This window comes from Triturus cristatus, chromosome 12 (genome assembly GCF_964204655.1).
Source record: "Triturus cristatus chromosome 12, aTriCri1.1, whole genome shotgun sequence".
Taxonomy (NCBI): Eukaryota; Metazoa; Chordata; class Amphibia; order Caudata; family Salamandridae; genus Triturus; species Triturus cristatus.
The window spans coordinates 765511128-765529500 of record NC_140595.1 but is presented as its reverse complement, the minus strand read 5'-3'; the positions used below and the strand labels follow the sequence as shown (position 1 = coordinate 765529500).

The window sequence follows — 18373 nt, the reverse complement described above, 5'->3', positions numbered from 1 at the left end:
TCTGGGACCAGCTTGACACCCTCTCCCCAGACGTCGCCTTCTTCACGGAAACATGGACCAACGGCACCTCCACCCCGACATCGCACACCGACATCCCAGACGGATACAAAATCCAAAGAAAGGACTGCCCCCTCCCCCCCAGGAAGGGGGACTCGTCATCGCACACAAGAGCTCCCTCTGACTCTCCACCACGAGCGACCACCTCTCCAACACAGAGCGCCTCCATTTCCAGATCCAAACCACCCTCAGAACCATGCTGTGCAGGACACTCATCTACAGACCCCCAGGCCTCATGCCTCTTCCGCCACCACCATTGCCGATCTCGTTGCACCCCACGCCATCGCCTCCACAGACTACATTCTCATTGGAGACCTAAACTTGCACCTCGACAACCGCAATGACCCCAACTCCACCACCATCCTGTATAACCTCCCCAACCTCAGACTGAAGTAGCTCATCACCACCCCCACCCACAAAGCCGGACACACCCTCGACCCCATCTTCGCAGTGGGGACAAACATCCACTTCAGCCACACCACACAGCCCCTCTGGACAGACCACCACTGCATACAGTTCACCGTCAACACCACCACCTCACCCAAACCCTCCCCACACCCACCTCAAAGGAACTGGAGCAAGATCACAGAGGAACACCTCAACACCACCCTCCTGCAAAACCCCCTCTCCGCCACGACCAATGCCAATTCGGCAGCCAAAGAACTACACCACTGGAACTCCGGCTGTGCTGGCAAGCTTGCACCCCTCTGCCACCCCATCAATCAACGCCCCCTGAAAGCTGCCTGGTTCACCACCAACCTCCAAAAAGACAGGCACTCCTGAAGATGCCTCAAGAAACTCTGTTGAAACAGGAAAACCACTGAAGACCAAAACAACTACAGGAACACCATGAATGAATACCTCCAGCGCATAAGAGCCACCAAGATGACCTTTACCAAGAACAAAATCCACTCCAATGCAAGTAATGCAAAGGAACTCTTCAACGTCATACAGCAGTTCAACAAACCCCTCAGCAAAGCCACGGACGTCTCTCCATCCCAGGACCTCTGCAATAAGCTCAGCTTCTACTTCCACCTGAAAATCAAGGCCCTCTATGGCAACTTCAGCGAACATACTCCTGACACCACCCCCCTCTCCACCACCTACAACCAGCGAGCCCCCACGGACCCCTGCCCACCATACATCTACCACAGAGCCGCCATAGCACCCAAACTAGGCTGGACCATCAATGCCTCCCTCAAATCTGGCATCTTCCCCGATGACTCGAAGTGGGCAGAGGTCAAACCCCTCCTCAAGAAACCGTCGGCCAACCTGACGGACCTGAAAAACTGGCCCCACGAGTTCATGTTGCTTTTTGCGTGAGATTTTCTCCAGATCGTCGCCATAAATGTAGTGGGCTGGCCCCACGTGTGCAGGAGGTACAAGTAGACGCTGTAGACGTGGCCAGGTAGGAGTAGATGAAGTTTATTGAGATCTTAGTGTAGAGGTAGTAAATCCAGAACAGGCTCCACAATAGGCCCCAACATAGGCCCCAGCATTAACCCCACCAGGAGCAGCCTCCTAGCTGCTCAGCCCATCTTCCCAACTGTCTCAGTCCCACACAGTATCTAAGCATTCCACCCACACTAACATTCTAGGCGGAACACTGACACTGGCTGAGCAGCTAGGTACAGAATGAAGGGAACATAATAACATGACCTGAGGATACTACACTATCTCTCTCCTTCCCCTTACAGCCAAAGTCACCGAGAGACACATCAACGCCCAGCTGACCACCTTCATCGAAGAGAACGCTATCCTCGACTCCTCCCAGTCTGGATTTTGCAGCAACCACAGCACCAAGACTGCTTCCTCGCTGCCACTGATGACATCCGCATGCTACTCTACCCGGGCCACACTGCGGCCCTCATCCTACTAGACCTCTCCGCAGCCTTCGACAGCGTCTCACACCTCACTCTTTCAGCCAGACTCCACGACGCCGGTATACAAAGAACCACCATCTACTGGATCCGCTACTTTCTCTCTGGCAGAACCCAAAGGACCAAACTCCATCCTTTCCTCTCTGAATCTACAGAGATCAACTGTGGAGTACCCCAAGGATCCTCGCTCAGCCCCACGCTTTTCAACATCTACATGGCCCCCCTCACCACCATCGTGAGACAACAGGGGCTCAGCATAGTATTGTATGCCAATGACACCGAGCTCATCCTCTCTCTCACGAGGAACCCCGAAGACACCAGACTCAGCTACCAACAAGGAATGAAAGACGTCGCAGCCTGGATGAGTGACAGCTGTCTAAAACTGAACTCAGAGAAGAATGATGTCCTCAGCCTTAGACCCTCCCCCAAGGCGTGGGACAGCTCCTGGTGGCCCCCTGCCCTCGGAAACCCACCCATCCTGATGGAACATACCTGGAACCTCAGCATCATCCTAGACTCCTCCCTCACATGACCCGCCAGGTCAATGCCGTTGCCTCGACCTGCTTCAACTCCCTCCGCATCCTCCGCAAGACCTGCAAGTGGATCCCCCCGAATGCAGAAAGACCATCACCTACACACTCGTTACCAGCAGGCTGGACTACGGTAACGCCCTCTATGCCAGAATCAACAAAAACCCGCTACACAAGCTCCAAGCTATCGACAACACCGCAGCCAGACTCGTCCTCGGAACCCCATGACACAAGTACATGACCCTGCACCTACAAGACCTCCACTGGCTCCCCATCGAGAAGAGAGTAACCTTCAAGCTACTCACCCACGCCTACAAATCCCTCCTCAACATTGGACCCAAATACTTCAATGAAAGAGTCTACTTCCACGATACCATGAGGAACCTCTGCTCTGCTGACCTTGCCCTGCCAGAGACCCCACGCATCCACAGAACCAGAGCAGGTGGAAGAACCTTCTCCTACATAGCAGCAAAGACCTGGAATGAGCTCCCAGTCAACATCAGATGCTCCCCCACTCTGCACACCTTCAGGAAAAGCCTCAAGACGTGGCTCTTAGACTGATTCGGAGCTGCACCGCCCCTAGTGCCTTGAGACCCTCACGGGTGAGTAGCGCACTTTATAAACCCCTGATTGATTGATTGATTGTTTGATAGACTTTGAAACTGCTTTGATACCATTCGCTGGGGATATCCAACAATTCTGCTGGAGAAGCCAGGATCTGGGCCCCAATTCTGAGGTATTGTTCAAGTTCTTGTTCAAATTTATGAAGTGGTCTCCACCAAGGCTGTCCCCTATCAACCTCCTTTTTGCATTAGCTATTAAACTCCTTGTGAGAATCATACATTGTGACGCACAGGGGTAGGAGTGGAAGCTAGGACATGAGGATGTCACAACCCTTTATGCAGACGATCTCCTTCTTTATCTGGCAAACCCATCTGCCAAAGGCCCTCAATGCCTCCAGCTTCTGAGACTTTTTGCGGGTGCGTCTGGACTAAATGTCAATCATGCTAGATTGGTCCTGGCTCCATTGGCTCCCTCGCGAGATTGCGCGGAGTGGCAAATGACTATTGAAATATGCTGCCTCTGTTTCCACTATATGGGTATCCAGGTTGCCTTGAATACCACACTCTCATAGTCCTTACTATTGCTCCTCTTACTCAGAAGGTCAAAGAGGACCTTAGAAAGTGGCTGACACTCCTTTTGAATGTCATGGGGAGAATAGCGTTATGTAAAATGAAGTTACTGCCTTGCTTCCTCTATTTCCTCCAAATTTTCCCCACATTATTTTCTGTCATTGGTTTTGGGAGATGGAATCTGTGGCAATCGCTTTTCCATGGCACAATTTGAGACCACGCTTGGCATTTGGGAACTGCCAACACACTCCTTTCAGTGGCAGATTGGGTATGTCTAACTTATACTTGTTCCACCTGGCATCCCAACTCCTGATTTTTTGAAAAATCTGTTTTTATTGTTTATTTGGTTAGCGTATTAACTGACATTTACATAACATGGTTCATGTTGGACTTGGCCCTTTTTGCAGGGTCATCCCAGAACCTTTTGCCTTCCTCCTGTATTTTTTCTGACCTGTTGTTGTTGGTTTTATGACTCTGGGCACTTTACCACTGCTGATCAATGCTAAAGTGCATATGCTCTCTTTTGTAAATTGTGTTATGGATTAGTGTTTCCATGATTGGCTATTTGATGTACTTGTCAGACCCTAGTACAGTGCATTATGTGGGCTCAGGGGCCTGTAAATCAAATGCTGCTGGTGGGCTTGCAGCACTGATTGTGCCACCCACAGAAGCAGCTTGTAAAATGTGGCTCAGGCCTGCCATTGCAGAGCCTGTGTGTAGTCTGGGACTGCCATGTCAACTTGGCAAGTGCACACAATTGCCAGTCCCTAAACCTTCCCTTTTCTACATGTTAGTCACCCCTAAGGTAGGCCCAAGGTACCCCTGTGGGCAAGGTGCATTGTATGTGAAAGGTAGGACATGCCCTGATTTGTGTGGCATGTCCTGATAGTGAAATACTGCCAATTTAGTTTTTCACTATTGCAAGGCTATCTGTTCCCATAGGCCAGAATGGGGAGTTAGCTTATAACATCTTATAAACATAACTGACCCTATGAAAAAGATCGGAAAATAGGTTTAGTATGCCTGAACTCAGAATGTTAAGATGCATCTTTTAGTGAGGGTGATTTTTTCATTCTGTGTTTGAAAATACCACTGTTAGAAAGTAGGTATGTTCTTGTCTAACCATCCAGTGTGCCTCTGCTAGGCTTGTGTACTGGATGTCTGGCTTTTTGTTGACAGGGGCTGGAGGAGGGCTGTGGCTCCAGAAGTCTGATGATTCAGGGCTTGGCTGAATAGACCTGGGTTACATTTGGAGTGGTGGGAGGAGTAGCATCTTCTCCTGAATAGGGCTGTGACTGCCTTCCACAATGATGGCTCCTCCCCCCTGTGGTGTGTCTGAAGTAAGGGCTCACACTGAGAAAGGAGGCTGTTATGCACTTGCAAAGTGCCCCACAGAACTGGTTTTGGCTGGGTACAGACACTCTCTGCCTTCAGAGGATAAAGGATTTTGGTGTATAAAAAGAGTGGCCCAGACCCCAGACTTTTAGATCACATCTGGGTAATCAAGAGGAAACCTTTGCCAAGGAGAAGAGCCAGAGAAGCTGAGGAGGAATACTTCTGTGTTGTTTGCTGTCAGGGGTTGGCCTGCAGTGGCTGCTTGCTGCCAAGGAAAGGAGAAAAAGGATGTTGCTGTTTTGCTTTGTCACCTGCTTGAAGAACAGTTATCCAAGGGCTTGAAACTGAGCTTGCCTCCTGTTCTGAAGTCTCAGGAACATAAAGACTTTACCCCTTCTGTTTGCCTGCATCTAGAACTACTGTTTTAGCTGCTACAGAAGGAAATTGCAACACCAACGCCAGCGAGCGACACCGTAACTTGTCCAAAGCCGTGAGCACAGCTCTGACTTGCGTCGTGGGCCCGACACCTGGTGCTGTGCTGCATCAACTCCGAAGCCGAATTCATCATCGCACAGCCGATCCTCGACGTGGGTGACTCCCCGAATCCATCGACATCGCGCCATCGTAAGGAACAGTGGTTTCGGTGTCATCGTGATGTCATCTCCCCAACGCAATAAGGAACAGTTCTCTCACCTCCCCTGCGCCGCAGTAAGGAACAGAATCTACACCTCCCCTCGGGTTGTAAGGAGTCGAACACCACGCAGCGCCAACAAAGCCGCACCTCCCCAACGCCATGAACTGTCTTTGTTTTCACCATCTTCCCAGGTAATTCTCTGTGTGGGCTCGACGCCACATACCTAGTGGTCGGCGCAGTACTTTGGGATTTTCACTGGTCACGACGTTGTTATAACTCTGAGTGGAGTTTTTATTGCTACAAACTTTATTTGAGTGAATAACCTGTTTTGAGAATATCTTAATAACTGTACTGTGGATTTTTGACGTTTGGTCTTGTTTTGGTTTAGATAAAGATTATTTATTTTTCTAAAATGGTGTGGTGTCCATTTGTAGTGTTTTCACTGTGTTACTGTATGTGTTCACAAATGCTTTACACACTGCCTCTGAGATAAGCCTCAGCTCGTGCCAAGCTACCAAGGGGGTGAGCAGGGGTTATTTTAGGAGTGTATTCCCCTTACCCTGACTTTAAGCAAGGCCCCCTATTTGGACAAAGGTACTTACCTCTGCCAACTAGAGACCTCCATTTCTAACAGTTCATATTGAACATTCTGTTACATTGCATTGGGTTGCATAGGCATTACTCCGTTGTGACATCAAAATAAGCAAGTCTTATAAAGAAATGATTACCAATTCCATTCTTGTATATATACTGTCTGTTGCTGTAAGTTTCAAAACCTTGGAGGCAGATTATAATGAAACTAGGATAAAGAAACACTAACTTGGTGTGGACTTGGGACCAGCTTGTGTGTTTCTTCTGACATCCCAACTCCTGAAGACTAATGATTGGTTTACGGGTCTCACCCAGCTTATAGATTGGAACTTCAAACATTGGGTTCCCCATGAATCATGGCAATGCTACATGGAGGGCGGCCCAATGACACAATGGGTTCTGGTCCAAACTTACACAACAGACCGCCTTGTGGCATGGCACATACTTGCGAGAGGTGACATCACTGGAGGGGTTTGATCGATGGGATGCCATAAGCATCACATTACTGTTCCTCCCAGCCCCTCGATCCTGGAATTCAGCCTGATAGAAGAAAAGGGAATCATGGAAGCATTGGGCAAAGGGGGAGTATCCCAAATTTACAGCACGTTGATCTTTCACGCCCCATACACATTGAAGGTTCTCAAGACATGCTTGGAGGGTTTGGCTAGGTCCTCAGTATGATTAGGATTAGAGGGATCCCCTGATGACCCCAAAGTACTCACCATATCATCATGATTACATTTAATGAAAACATACTGTCTGCATAGCAAATAGCTCTTCCCTGACTGGTTGCGTAGAGTGGGATTACTTCCCAGTTCAGCATGCTTTCATTGCTCACATGTTCCTGCTGATTTTTTTCACATGACATGGATCTGTCCTGTAATAACACGTTACTGGTAAAGAGTGATAGCCGAACTCTCTGAAGTCTTGAATCATGATATAGACCTCTTCCTGTTGTTGATCTTACTGGAGCTCCTTTCGGGCAGAGGGGGGACCAGCATGGACCGGGCACTGTTGGGGACGGCATTGCTGGTGGCCAAGCACAATATTGTAGCTCACTGGAAAGCCCACAGGCACGACCTTGTTACAATGGAGACGTGGAGTGGATTAGTGTGCCCAGCAAGAGAAACCAAGTTTTCAGTTGCAAGGATGTCATGTCTGACTGAACACATTCAAATATGGGGCAAGTGGTTTAGGGCAGCAGGTATCGACTTACTGTAAGGAGGTATTGTGGGACTGGTGTCACTCCTTTTGTATGAGATGATACCCATTGTTGCTATTATAGCTATAATGATGACAGCCCCAGACATGGGCTTGGTGTTGGTCTTCAATGTGACTTGTAACTGTGTGAAAATAATAAAAATGTGTTTATTAAAAAAACTGCCAACTATATTTAAAAAAAATGTATACCAATTATTCAAATGATAGAAACACATTCAATTAATATATTAACTAAAACACATTAAAATAATTAAAAAAGATATTTTTTCAACAATTTGTTTTGCAAACAATACTATCAACAATATTCTTATCAACAATATTAGTCACCTGAAAAAAGGATACCCTTGACAATGATGTTTCAGCATCATGATATATTTGTATCACAATATTTTTTTCAGGATTTCTGTCTCCCAATGTTTACAACTCAATATTTTGTCCACATTCCACTCGTTCATACTTTTTCTTTATACAATATGAATGTGAATGATGTACTTTCATTTATACTGTGACAAGTCCATAAATACATGTCAATCTGCACAAATGATTTCTATGTGTGATGCATATTTTTTTTTTTATTTGATAGCATTTACAACTGGCATTAATTATATTGACAAGGGAACCAAAAACAGCATTGTTTTATTTTAAATGCTCCACTCTTACAGTGTTCAATGTGTTGTAACTTTGGGGTTTCCACTTTTTCCAGGTTTGCAGTTCAGAATTATCAATGGATCCAGGCTATGGTGTTCACTATTGAAGAGATTAACAACAGCTCCACCATTTTACCTAACATCACTCTAGGATTCCAGATCTACGACACCTGCACAATGATTCAGTGGTCACTCAAAGGAACTCTATGGATTCTATCAGGGCAAAATGAGCTGATTCCAAACTTCCGGTGTCAGAGAGGTTTGTCTCCAGCTGCCATCATAGGAGATTCTGGATCTACACGCTCCATTCTTCTTGCACACATTCTGGGTCTGTATAGATTCCCCCAGGTAAGGTAGCAAAAGAATCACTACAGTTTAATTGGTATTCATTCAGAAGTGGGAAATACCAGCATTTCTGTTAAAAAATGGCCGAATTCCCTTCCATTGGTGTGGTTTCAGATTATCAAGGAGGAAATATAGAGGTCAAATATTATCTTGAGCAGAATATGAGGACCAGAAAACAACAGGTAAGTATGTAAGTATGTATATATTTTTGTATCTAACTGAACATATTCATATCTTGAGAATATATATATATCCTAAAGGTACGCAGGTGTGAAGTTAAAAAAGTAAAATCTATACCTCGCTCTTTGCACTTACCTTTTCAATATTTTGATCCTCGATTTTTGGTGACAATATTGTGTTAACTTGACATTACCTCTTCGGTATTTCGTACTACAATTTCTTACCCTCACCTCCCAGGGCATTTTATTAATTTGGAGGGCAGCAAACAGCTGTTTTCTCGGAGATAGAGCTAGTCTCTCCACAGACCTTCACCAACATCGATGATGTTTAAGGGACCACCCAGTTGAGGGTGTCCTCCAAGGCCATTTCATCACCCCTTCTAGCCAGAAACTCCTTTGCAACACTGCAGTCATGGACAAAAAAATCTTTGAAATGTTCCCAATGAGGGAATTCTTTCAGCATGTGCCTACTGGGCCTCCACTTTTATTTCCACTAATTAAGACTTGCTATCCCCTTTTTATACCAAAGGAGTTTGCACCTTAGAAGTGGTCACTGTTTCAATTTGACCAGCCCAGCTGCTGCCAGATAGCGGAAAGCATCACCTTTGCCACAATAGCAGTTTCAAGGCTAGGCAGCCAAACTTAAATTACTCACTTAGTATCTATTTCACAGAATTTAGAGGTGAAACAACAAATTGAAATTCCAAATTGTCTTATTCTGAGATGGATAAAGTACACAGACAAGCTACCTTGGTCTGTGATTCAGCAAGCCATAAGAACACACACAGTCAACATACTCTCCAAAATGGATTCCTACATCTGCATCACTGCCGTTAAATCAAGGACCTACTGAGGGATGGCCATGAGCCACAAGTACCTCAACTCTAAGGTTTACATTAACTCACTTATTTGATGAGACTCTGGCCTATTACCCATGTTCCTGAGGGGTTATACTTACCAATGGTGAAGAAATACAAACTTGTATAAGCAAAACTTTAGGGATGTTCATGGACATTTGGAGTGAGGCCTTCATTTGCTAACCTATCCCAGAGATGTGAATTGTTCTGATTTGATCAATAGTGACACAGCAGCATTCTTGCCTATTACCAGTTATGCCTTCAATCCTTCCTCTTCCAATATTGCAGAAATTCAAATTGAAATGAAAACTTTTGTACAGCGTATTCAACATCACACTGGTGCTAAAGTTGATGTTGATGAGTCTAGTCCTTGAGCATAAGGAAGAACCTTGATAAGAAGATATCATTGAGTTCAGGTTTGAGAATGTGAACTTGGTAGACATAAATCAAGTAAAATGTTACAGACTGAAGAATGTCAGGAAAAGCTTCAGAAAGTAAAGTTAATAGAGGAGAAACTTCTAACCTTAGAAGAAGAAATTGAAAGGAAATTAATTATTGACAAAAATGACTGGTACACTCTTCTGAGCAGAGCCCTTCTTTTTGAAACTGAGGTTTTGCACAGATTAAAAAAGAATGATTACCCTTCAGAGTTTCACAGCATGAGTTAAGAACTTACACCTAGCAGGATCATGAATTCTCCGTTTCCTGATAATGGTAAAAAAGAAGAAATGACAGAGAGTTTTCGTCAGTTGGATGCTATCCACAGGCTTGTCTCCCAAAAACATGGCTGCTGTATTATGTGAGTTTGACAGCAGTTTTAAAGAAAACAACCATAGATAGAATATATTGTAAATGACTGAAGAAACATCAGATTTATTGAAATTTCAGAAAGGAGTTGTCCTGTATTATAAATTTGGAGATGTAAATTACAAGATTGTGGTGTTGATCTGTTTTATACTTCATGTTACCTTTATTTTACCAAAGAGAAAAGCATTTTAAATAAAAAAAAAACACAATCCCAGTCACTCATCCCAAATGTTTCTTTCTCACAATTCAGCAGTAGTGACATATACACACAAGAGAAAACTCATTCTAGAATGCCTGTTCTGGTAGAAACTCAATCAAAGCACAGACTCCTCACCTTGCGAATACATCAGGTGCCACGCTAGATCCAGAGACTTTTATACAAAAAAAAATCCCTTGTGGGTCAGTGGGTGACATTGTGAGGCTCCTTGTTGGATCTGTAGCACCTCTGATGCAACATCATGGCCACTATATCTGTGCCACTGAGGCACATTTATATCAGTTTATTTTTGATCTCTATTAGCACTGTCAGACACAGATCTCATATATATCAGAATATGCCAGTGTGCAGATCTCTCAATTGGGATCTTATTAATGGACATTATGAGTTCATTCTACATAACAGGGAAAAGGTGAGTCGGTGAGAAATCTGCAGTTAGATAAAATGTCTACCAGAAAGGACATTACCAAAGATAAGTAGCTCATTGTTCTGATAGGGAATTCTAGCCACAGATTCTTCACCGTTCGAATAGGTACCAAAACAGTAGCTCCTCAGGTCGTGGGTATGTGGAACCGCTCAGACCAGAAAATCCTGCAGGACTGCTCAGCTGAAGTGCCCATTCTGCTGGATCTGGCTACCCTGGTACTAGAGCTTCGTGAACATGTTACAGATACGCATGAAGCAGCCTGGCAGATGCTCAAGACTTACACACTGCATGCTAGTGCATTGATAGCAAGTTTTGCTTTAGTGGAATGAGCACACAAGCCTTCTGAGAGTTACTTTTTGGACAGGTCATAGGGGATTTTAATGCAGAAAGCAATCCATCGGGACATGGGACTCTTTTGCACTACTTTCTCATTTTTTTGCTCCAGAGAAACTCGAAAAGTTGATCTTCTTTTAACTCCAGTCTACTACCTGGTTCCGCTGAAGGCTCTGACTTCCCAAAAGTCTCTGAGTGTGAAAGCAACATTTTGACCCAGATGAACCTGGCCATTGTATCTGAACCATACTCCATTGCAATCTGCCTTAAAACATACCCTTAGTTTGGACTTGCACAACAAGTTGACCACAGTTAGCACTTAATGTTTTTTGGGCCTTGACATTAATCTTTAAAAAATCATAACTCTTTTTTCTCATTTATTAATTAGTTTGGGAATTTTCTTGTGTTGTGTTTACTTTATGAACTGCATAGATATCTTACACAGTGCCTCTAAAGTTAAGCCTGTCTGCTGTGTGCAATAGATACCAAAGGGTTGAGCTGAGGTGTATTTAGTGAGGTTTGCTGTTCACCCCAAAAAGCAATGCGATTATTACTTAAATAAGGTTTTCACCCCTCTCAGCTAATAACCCATTTTCTTACAGACCTGCTTGGTGCAATGACAAGCCAGCAATGATTTCTAGAAATAAAGCTCTTAATCTTGTCTCGAGTATTCTACCACTTCCTAAATTGACAACACTTTAAAACATCCACATCCTCAGAAACCAAGACAAAAATCACTCTGTTAAATTCCATTCACATTGCACCTGCTGTTTGTGACACTCCTGCACTGCTGCCTTTTGCCTCCCATTTACTGCCTTTTGTTTCCTGCTTGCTGCCTTTCGCCACCCGTTTGGTGCCTTTTGGTTGCTGCTTGTTGCCTTTTCCCTTGTGGGTGCTGCCCGTTGCCTCCTCGTTCCTGCCAATGCTATTGCTTCTGCCTTTAGTGCAGTAGCAGATCCTGGAGGAAGTGCTGCGGGGCGGTGGTGTGGGGCTTGCAGGGGAGGGGCAGGGTGGGGGGTAGTAAACTCCAGCATACGGCTGATTGGAGTTAGGTAAAGAAATAAAGAAATAAACCAAATTAATTTATGCGCTCGCTACAACACCAAATGTGTTGCAGCGCACACATTTAATTTGTTTTATTTATTTATTCCTTTACCTAACTCTGATCCGCCATATGCCAGAGTTTACTACCCCCCACCCCTACCCTGCCCCGCCCCACAGCACTCCCTCCAGGAGCCGCTACTGCTTCAGTGCTTCAGACAGAAATTAATTGCAGGTAAGCCTCAACTAGAAACCACCGGGAATTTTGGTCCATTGTCAACACTGGCTCTGGGGAACCGGTGTCGGCAATTGAACCCAATATAGCAGCGGAGGCTTGGGAGGAGCACTTCCGGAGACTGTATAGCTCGGACAAGGGCTTTGAATCAGGGGGGATTGATAGGAACATGCTTATATCCACCTCATCCGAGGCGCTGTTTGAATTTGAGCTAGAAGAGGTCCATGAAGCAATTGGTAAAGTTATACCTGGTAAAGCCCTGGGATTAGATAAACTCCCGGGTGGCCTCTTTAGACACGAACCAAGGATATGGGCCCCATATTTGGGCTTTTTGTACAATGCCATCCTGAGAGGCATGGAGGTGCCCTGTACTTGGCTGGGCGCAGAGATAGTCCCTATTTTTAAGAAGGGCTCTCCTCTGCTCCCAGCCAACTACAGGCCCATCAGCCTCATAGATGTTCCGCAAAAGATCTTCGTGAGGATAATCTTAACTCATCTGCAGGATTGGATTGATGACCATTCGGTAATGAGCCCATTCCAGGCGGGATTTAGGAAAATCACGTCCACTATGGATCAGATTTTCCACCTATCTCTTTTATTTTGGAAGACGGTCACACTGGAGGGTGGCAGCCTCTACATTGTGTTTGTGGACCTTCGCACCCCCTTCGATCTGGACACACGCCACAAATTGTGGTCTGTGCTCTATGAGTTGGGTATACCGCATCATCTCTTGCACATCTTGATGAGACTCCATGAAGCAAATTTTGCCAGGGTAAGGTGTGGGAAGGACGGAGCCTTGACAACACGATTCTCCGTTGACAGGGGGGTAAGGCAGGGCTGTGTTTTGGCACCGACCCTGTTCTGCCTCTATGTCAACAGAGTGATCACCCATCTGAATACGGTCCGAGACACTGATGCCCCAAAGCTGGCGGGAAATCGGGTGCCTGCAATTATGTTTGCAGACGACACCCTCTTGCTCTCAAAATCCCCAATGGGGATTCAATGCATGCTGGATGGATTTTAGTCTTTTTGCCTTGAGCGGGGATTGGAGATCAATGCACTAAAAACTAAATTTATGATCTTCAATCCACCAGCTACCACTCGCCCCAGTCCAAAAATAGGCACTACAAGACTGGAGAGGGTCAAGATATTTGATTACTTAGGGGTAACTATCAATGAGAGTATGACGTGGCCCCCCCAGCAAACCAAGTCCCAACTGAAATTGGCATAGTTGGCAGGGGGCATACTAAAGCTTGCTAACAAGTCGACTATAAAGCCAATAGGACCACCACTAGAGATATATAAAATACAAGTCAGGGGCGCGGTGATGTATGGGGTGAACTATGGGGTCATGTCTGTAAGTCTGACATCAGCATGACTGAAAATAAATTCCTAAGAAAACTATTGGCCCTACCATCCAGCACTCCACTTCTCCCATTGAGGTTAGATCTGGGTATCAGACTGATTGCCCATGAGCTTGGCATCAAACCTTTAAGGTTTTGGCGTAGGCTCTGGGTAACTCCTGAGCTATCAAATTACAGGCTGGAACTGGCAGAATTACTATGTATGCCTAAGATATGGAAAATTCCCTGGCTTTTGTACGTTAAGAGCAAATGTGGTAGGTTGGGCATACCTGCCTTATGGGACGACCCTCTGAACAGTTGTAATGCGATCTCTCGCAAACATCTATCTAGATTGTTCTATGATAGCAAGTTGGATTCTCTCCTCCATAACCAAGAGGCGGGCACTCTCACAGAATCTTTCTTAAAGATCAAACATGTATATAATTTTGCACTTTTTCTAGATGACATTTACCCCATTTTAGCTAGGAAACTGTATTTGCAATGGAGATATGGAACACTACCGCTTAGAGCATTTACGACCAGGTGGTCTAGCTCTTCTCCAATTAATTGTCCCGGTTGCAATTGCGATAATGAAAATGAACTTCATGTTTTATTCTTTTGCCCGGCTTATAGTAACCCCAGAAGGTATTGGCTCGTACCTTTGTGTAAAAATCTGGGGTTCGTCCACTGCATGAATGCATTCCGAATACTCAAATCAGATGTGACGAGATCTACCGTATTCGCTGTCTCAAAATTCCTGACTGCTATGTGGTTTAAGCGACGAGCACTACTGAAAACTGCATAAATCGCTAATCTGGATGCACAGTTTCCTTCTCACATTTTTAACTGTCTTTAATAATATAACTAGTTTTGGGGTTTATCTTATAAATTTGTTCTTCTTTTACGGCTATCTTGCCGAAACGAAGATTCCACAGCTATAGGTTGCACTAAGAATATTAAAGTCCAGTACCCAAGAGGCAATTGTAATAGCCAAAGCGAAATTTCCGGGATGGGCTTGGAGAATAAGGCAACAGATGGAAAGAAGGGAAAGAAAAGGGGAAGGAGGAAAAAAAAAAAAAAAAATGCAGACTGCGACAGTAAACTCTAGTGTTCTGTCTTCTGCTTAGTTTCTTTTATTTGGCATTGCTAACCATGGCCTATATATATATATATTTGTAAATGTTTTATATCCGTATATTTGCATAGGGGCTTGTTGGTATTCTCTACTCCAAGAAAAGTCCCCTTTAGCTTGTCCTTTTTCAACAATTTTAACAGGGTTTCACATTGGTCAGTTTTCTCAGTCGATACTTGCTGTTCTTAATATGTTTTTTAATATATGTATCATTATATTTCTGTAAAAGTTTTTAAAGAATAATGGATTTTATCTATGTGATGTTGCTAATATTTGTGTCTTTTATGATCAATTTGGTCGAAATAAAGACTAATAAATGGAATGGCTTCTGCCTTTAGTGCAGTAGCGGATCCTGGAGGAAGTGCTGCGGGGCGGTGGGGTGGGGCGGGCGGGGGAGGGGCAGGGTGGAGGGTAGTAAACTCCAGCATACGGCTGATTGGAGTTAGGTAAAGAAATAAAGAAATAAACCGAATTAAATTATGCGCGCGCTACAATGCCAAATGTGTTGCAGCGCACACATTTAATTTGTTTTATTCATTTATTCCTTTACCTAACTCCGATCTGCCGTATGCCAGAGTTTACTACCCCCCACCCCTACCCCGCCCCACAGCACTCCCTCCAGGAGCCGCTACTGCTTCAGTGCTTCGCTGGTTCTCAGAATCGAAGACAGAAATGAATTGCAGGTAAGCCTCAAAAGCTTTTGAAAAAGGCACGGGTGCACCAACCATTAATATAGGAGAGATTTAGAGTTGGCTGCAGAGGAATGGATTGACTGGGATTTTCTACTCGTTTCTTGCACTCTGTTTTGATTTTCTGCTTGTTTCTTGCCCTCTGTTTGTGCCTTCTCTGCTCATTTCTTGCCCTCTGTTTATGCTTTCTCTGTTCGTTTCTTGTCCTCTTTTTGCTTTTTCTGCTGGTTTTTACCCTCTTTTTGCCTTTTCTTCTCATTCCTGACCTCTGTTTTGCTTTTTTTCTGTTCATTTCCTGCCTTCTGATTTGCTTGTTTCGTAATCTTTGTTTGTGTCTTCTCTGCTTGTTTCTTTCCCTCTGTTTGAGCCTTTTCTGCTTGTTTCTTGCCCTCTGTTTTTGACTTCTCTGCTCATTTTAAATCCCTCTTTATGACTTTTCAGCATGTTTCTTGCCCTCTGTTTCTGCCCTCTCTGCTCATTCCATGCCCTCTTTTTGCCTTTTCTGTCCTATTCTTGTCCTCTGTTTTGCTTTGTTCTGCTTGTTTCTTGCTCTCGGTTTTGTTTCTTTCAGCTCGTTTCTTGCCCTCTGTTTCTGACTCCTCTGCTCATTTCTTACCCTCTTTTTGCCTTTTCTGTTTATTTCTTGCTCTCTGTTTATGCTTTCTCTGCTCGTTTCTTGCCCTCTTTTTGCCTTTCCTGCTTGTTTCCTGCCCTCTGTTTTGCTTTTTACTGCTTGTTTTTTGCCTCTTCCCGTCGTTTCGCTCCTATTGCCACCTAGTGCCCCTCACTCCCCTCAGGACTCCTTCCTGGTAGACTTCAGAAAGAAGCTCAAGACCTGGCATTTTGACAGAGACCTTGCACCCCAATGTCTAGATAGCCTTTGGGGTGACAGTGCAGCACCCTACAAATGCTGATTGATTGACATTTAAAACATTTGACAACTAAAATGTGAGAGTATCAAGTTGACTAGAAATGGAACACTCAAACAAACAGTGTTGACTTTTCTGAAAGTCAGGAAAGCAGGACAACAGAGGTTCTAAATATACATTCACTTTAGTAAAACTTACCTTTGAGAAAAATACACAAAACAATGTTAAAAACATTTTTATCAAAAGAGTCAGGACACAAACCTTACACATACTATTCTTTGTCTCATTAAGTGAAAATGATTTACCACTATGGGAAAAAGGCCTTTATCAAACATGCACGATTAAAGACACTCTCAAGTAAGATTTTCAAACAGTATACCTGTTTATTAAACACTATGGTAACAATACCACACCTACCAACCATTTTTATATTCAATTTGTAAGCAGACAATTTAGATTTTGAAACATATATGGTTATGTTGAACAGCTTGGGATCAAGCACCAGTTCCTGTGAAAGTTGGGAAGGTATCTTTCATTTAAAAGTGAATTGTTTATGTTAATCAAGGTGCAGAGAACAAGCTACCAGAAGAGGTTAAGGTTGGAGAGCTGACAACTTCAGTAACTTTAGTACCCGATCTACTAAATACCAAAGTACCAATCCACGAGTCCTGGGTATGGCTGTTCTCTAAACATTTGATTACTGTATGATTACTGTAGATTAGATGTTTCCAACCAGTTGATCCCAGACACCTTCAGAGTAGCTCACAGTCTTGAGTTCATTATGAATAGGCACAGGGTCACATTTTAAGGGAAGACTGTGTTTATTTTACAATATTATCTTCAGGTGGCTGCAGATAGCAGGGGCTCATAATGAACAGTGCTGGAGTCAGATTAATGACCCAGGGCACAGAGGTGAAGATCTAAAGCACTGAGGTGTTTAAATATGAAATAAAATTCCTTGTCAGCTCAATATTGGAAAGTAAGAACAAAATTATGTTTCTGAATGTTTTTAAAAGGGAGAAAATTAAACTGAAGAGTGCCTTAAGGTTAGGTTAAGTCTTAATTTTAATTTCCCCCCATTTTATAGTGCTGCATTTACAATCAGCAGGCCTCGTGCTTCCAATGGGCAATAGACACTGTGCCATATTTATAACTGACAAATAAAGTAATTTTTTTTAAATGGGAAGAATTTAAATTGCAGAAAAATATTTCTATGAAACATTGGGTCAATGCTTCTTGTCACTTTTCATTAAGCTAAATATATCCTAATGTTTTAAGAGGCATGTTTCTTCACTTTAAATTCCTCCCGTTTAATCAAATGGCTGTATTTTTCTGTTATAAATCTGGCACTATGTCTACAGGCCGCTCAGGTACAATCTCCTATAATTCATTCTTCATAAAAGCTGTTGCTTGCCTGCTGCACAGCTACAGCAAGAGATGAAAATATTGTGAGACATAACTACCAAACATTGTAAACAGATAAAACATATTCTATTGGTTATTTTCAATCAAGTATTGTGTGACCTCATTCAAATATTTGCAAACAATCGCACAATCGCTGACATAAATCTTTATATATATATATATATTGAAAACGAAGGTTGCCCAAGAGAAGAAGCCGCACATGAGGAGTTAATGCCCTTTTAATGCAGAAGGCAGCAGGTACAGCACACCATCAAACTTCGAGTACAATTGCCAAAGTTATCACCAGACGCGTTTCAAACTCCATTGAGTCCTTGTTCACAGGCTGTTTGGCAAGAGGGAAACAACAGACTGTCAGTGGAGCACATCGTTAAATACACCAAAGTCCCGCCTTGAATGGGCGGCGGCCCAAATTGCCTCCTGGTACATGTAGTCCACTATAATATAAA

At 43.9% G+C, this 18373-nt stretch overlaps 1 protein-coding gene across 1 annotated transcript in view; it reads left to right on the top strand.

Moving 5' to 3' along the window:
- LOC146782762 (vomeronasal type-2 receptor 26-like) overlaps positions 1 to 18373 on the top strand; it is a 106173-nt gene that overhangs the window by 3092 nt on the left and 84708 nt on the right. Inside the window, exon 2 of the mRNA XM_085637236.1 lies at positions 8085 to 8376. Within this exon, the coding sequence (XP_085493362.1) occupies positions 8085 to 8376 (292 nt within the window). The remainder of the gene's footprint in view (positions 1 to 8084; positions 8377 to 18373) is intronic.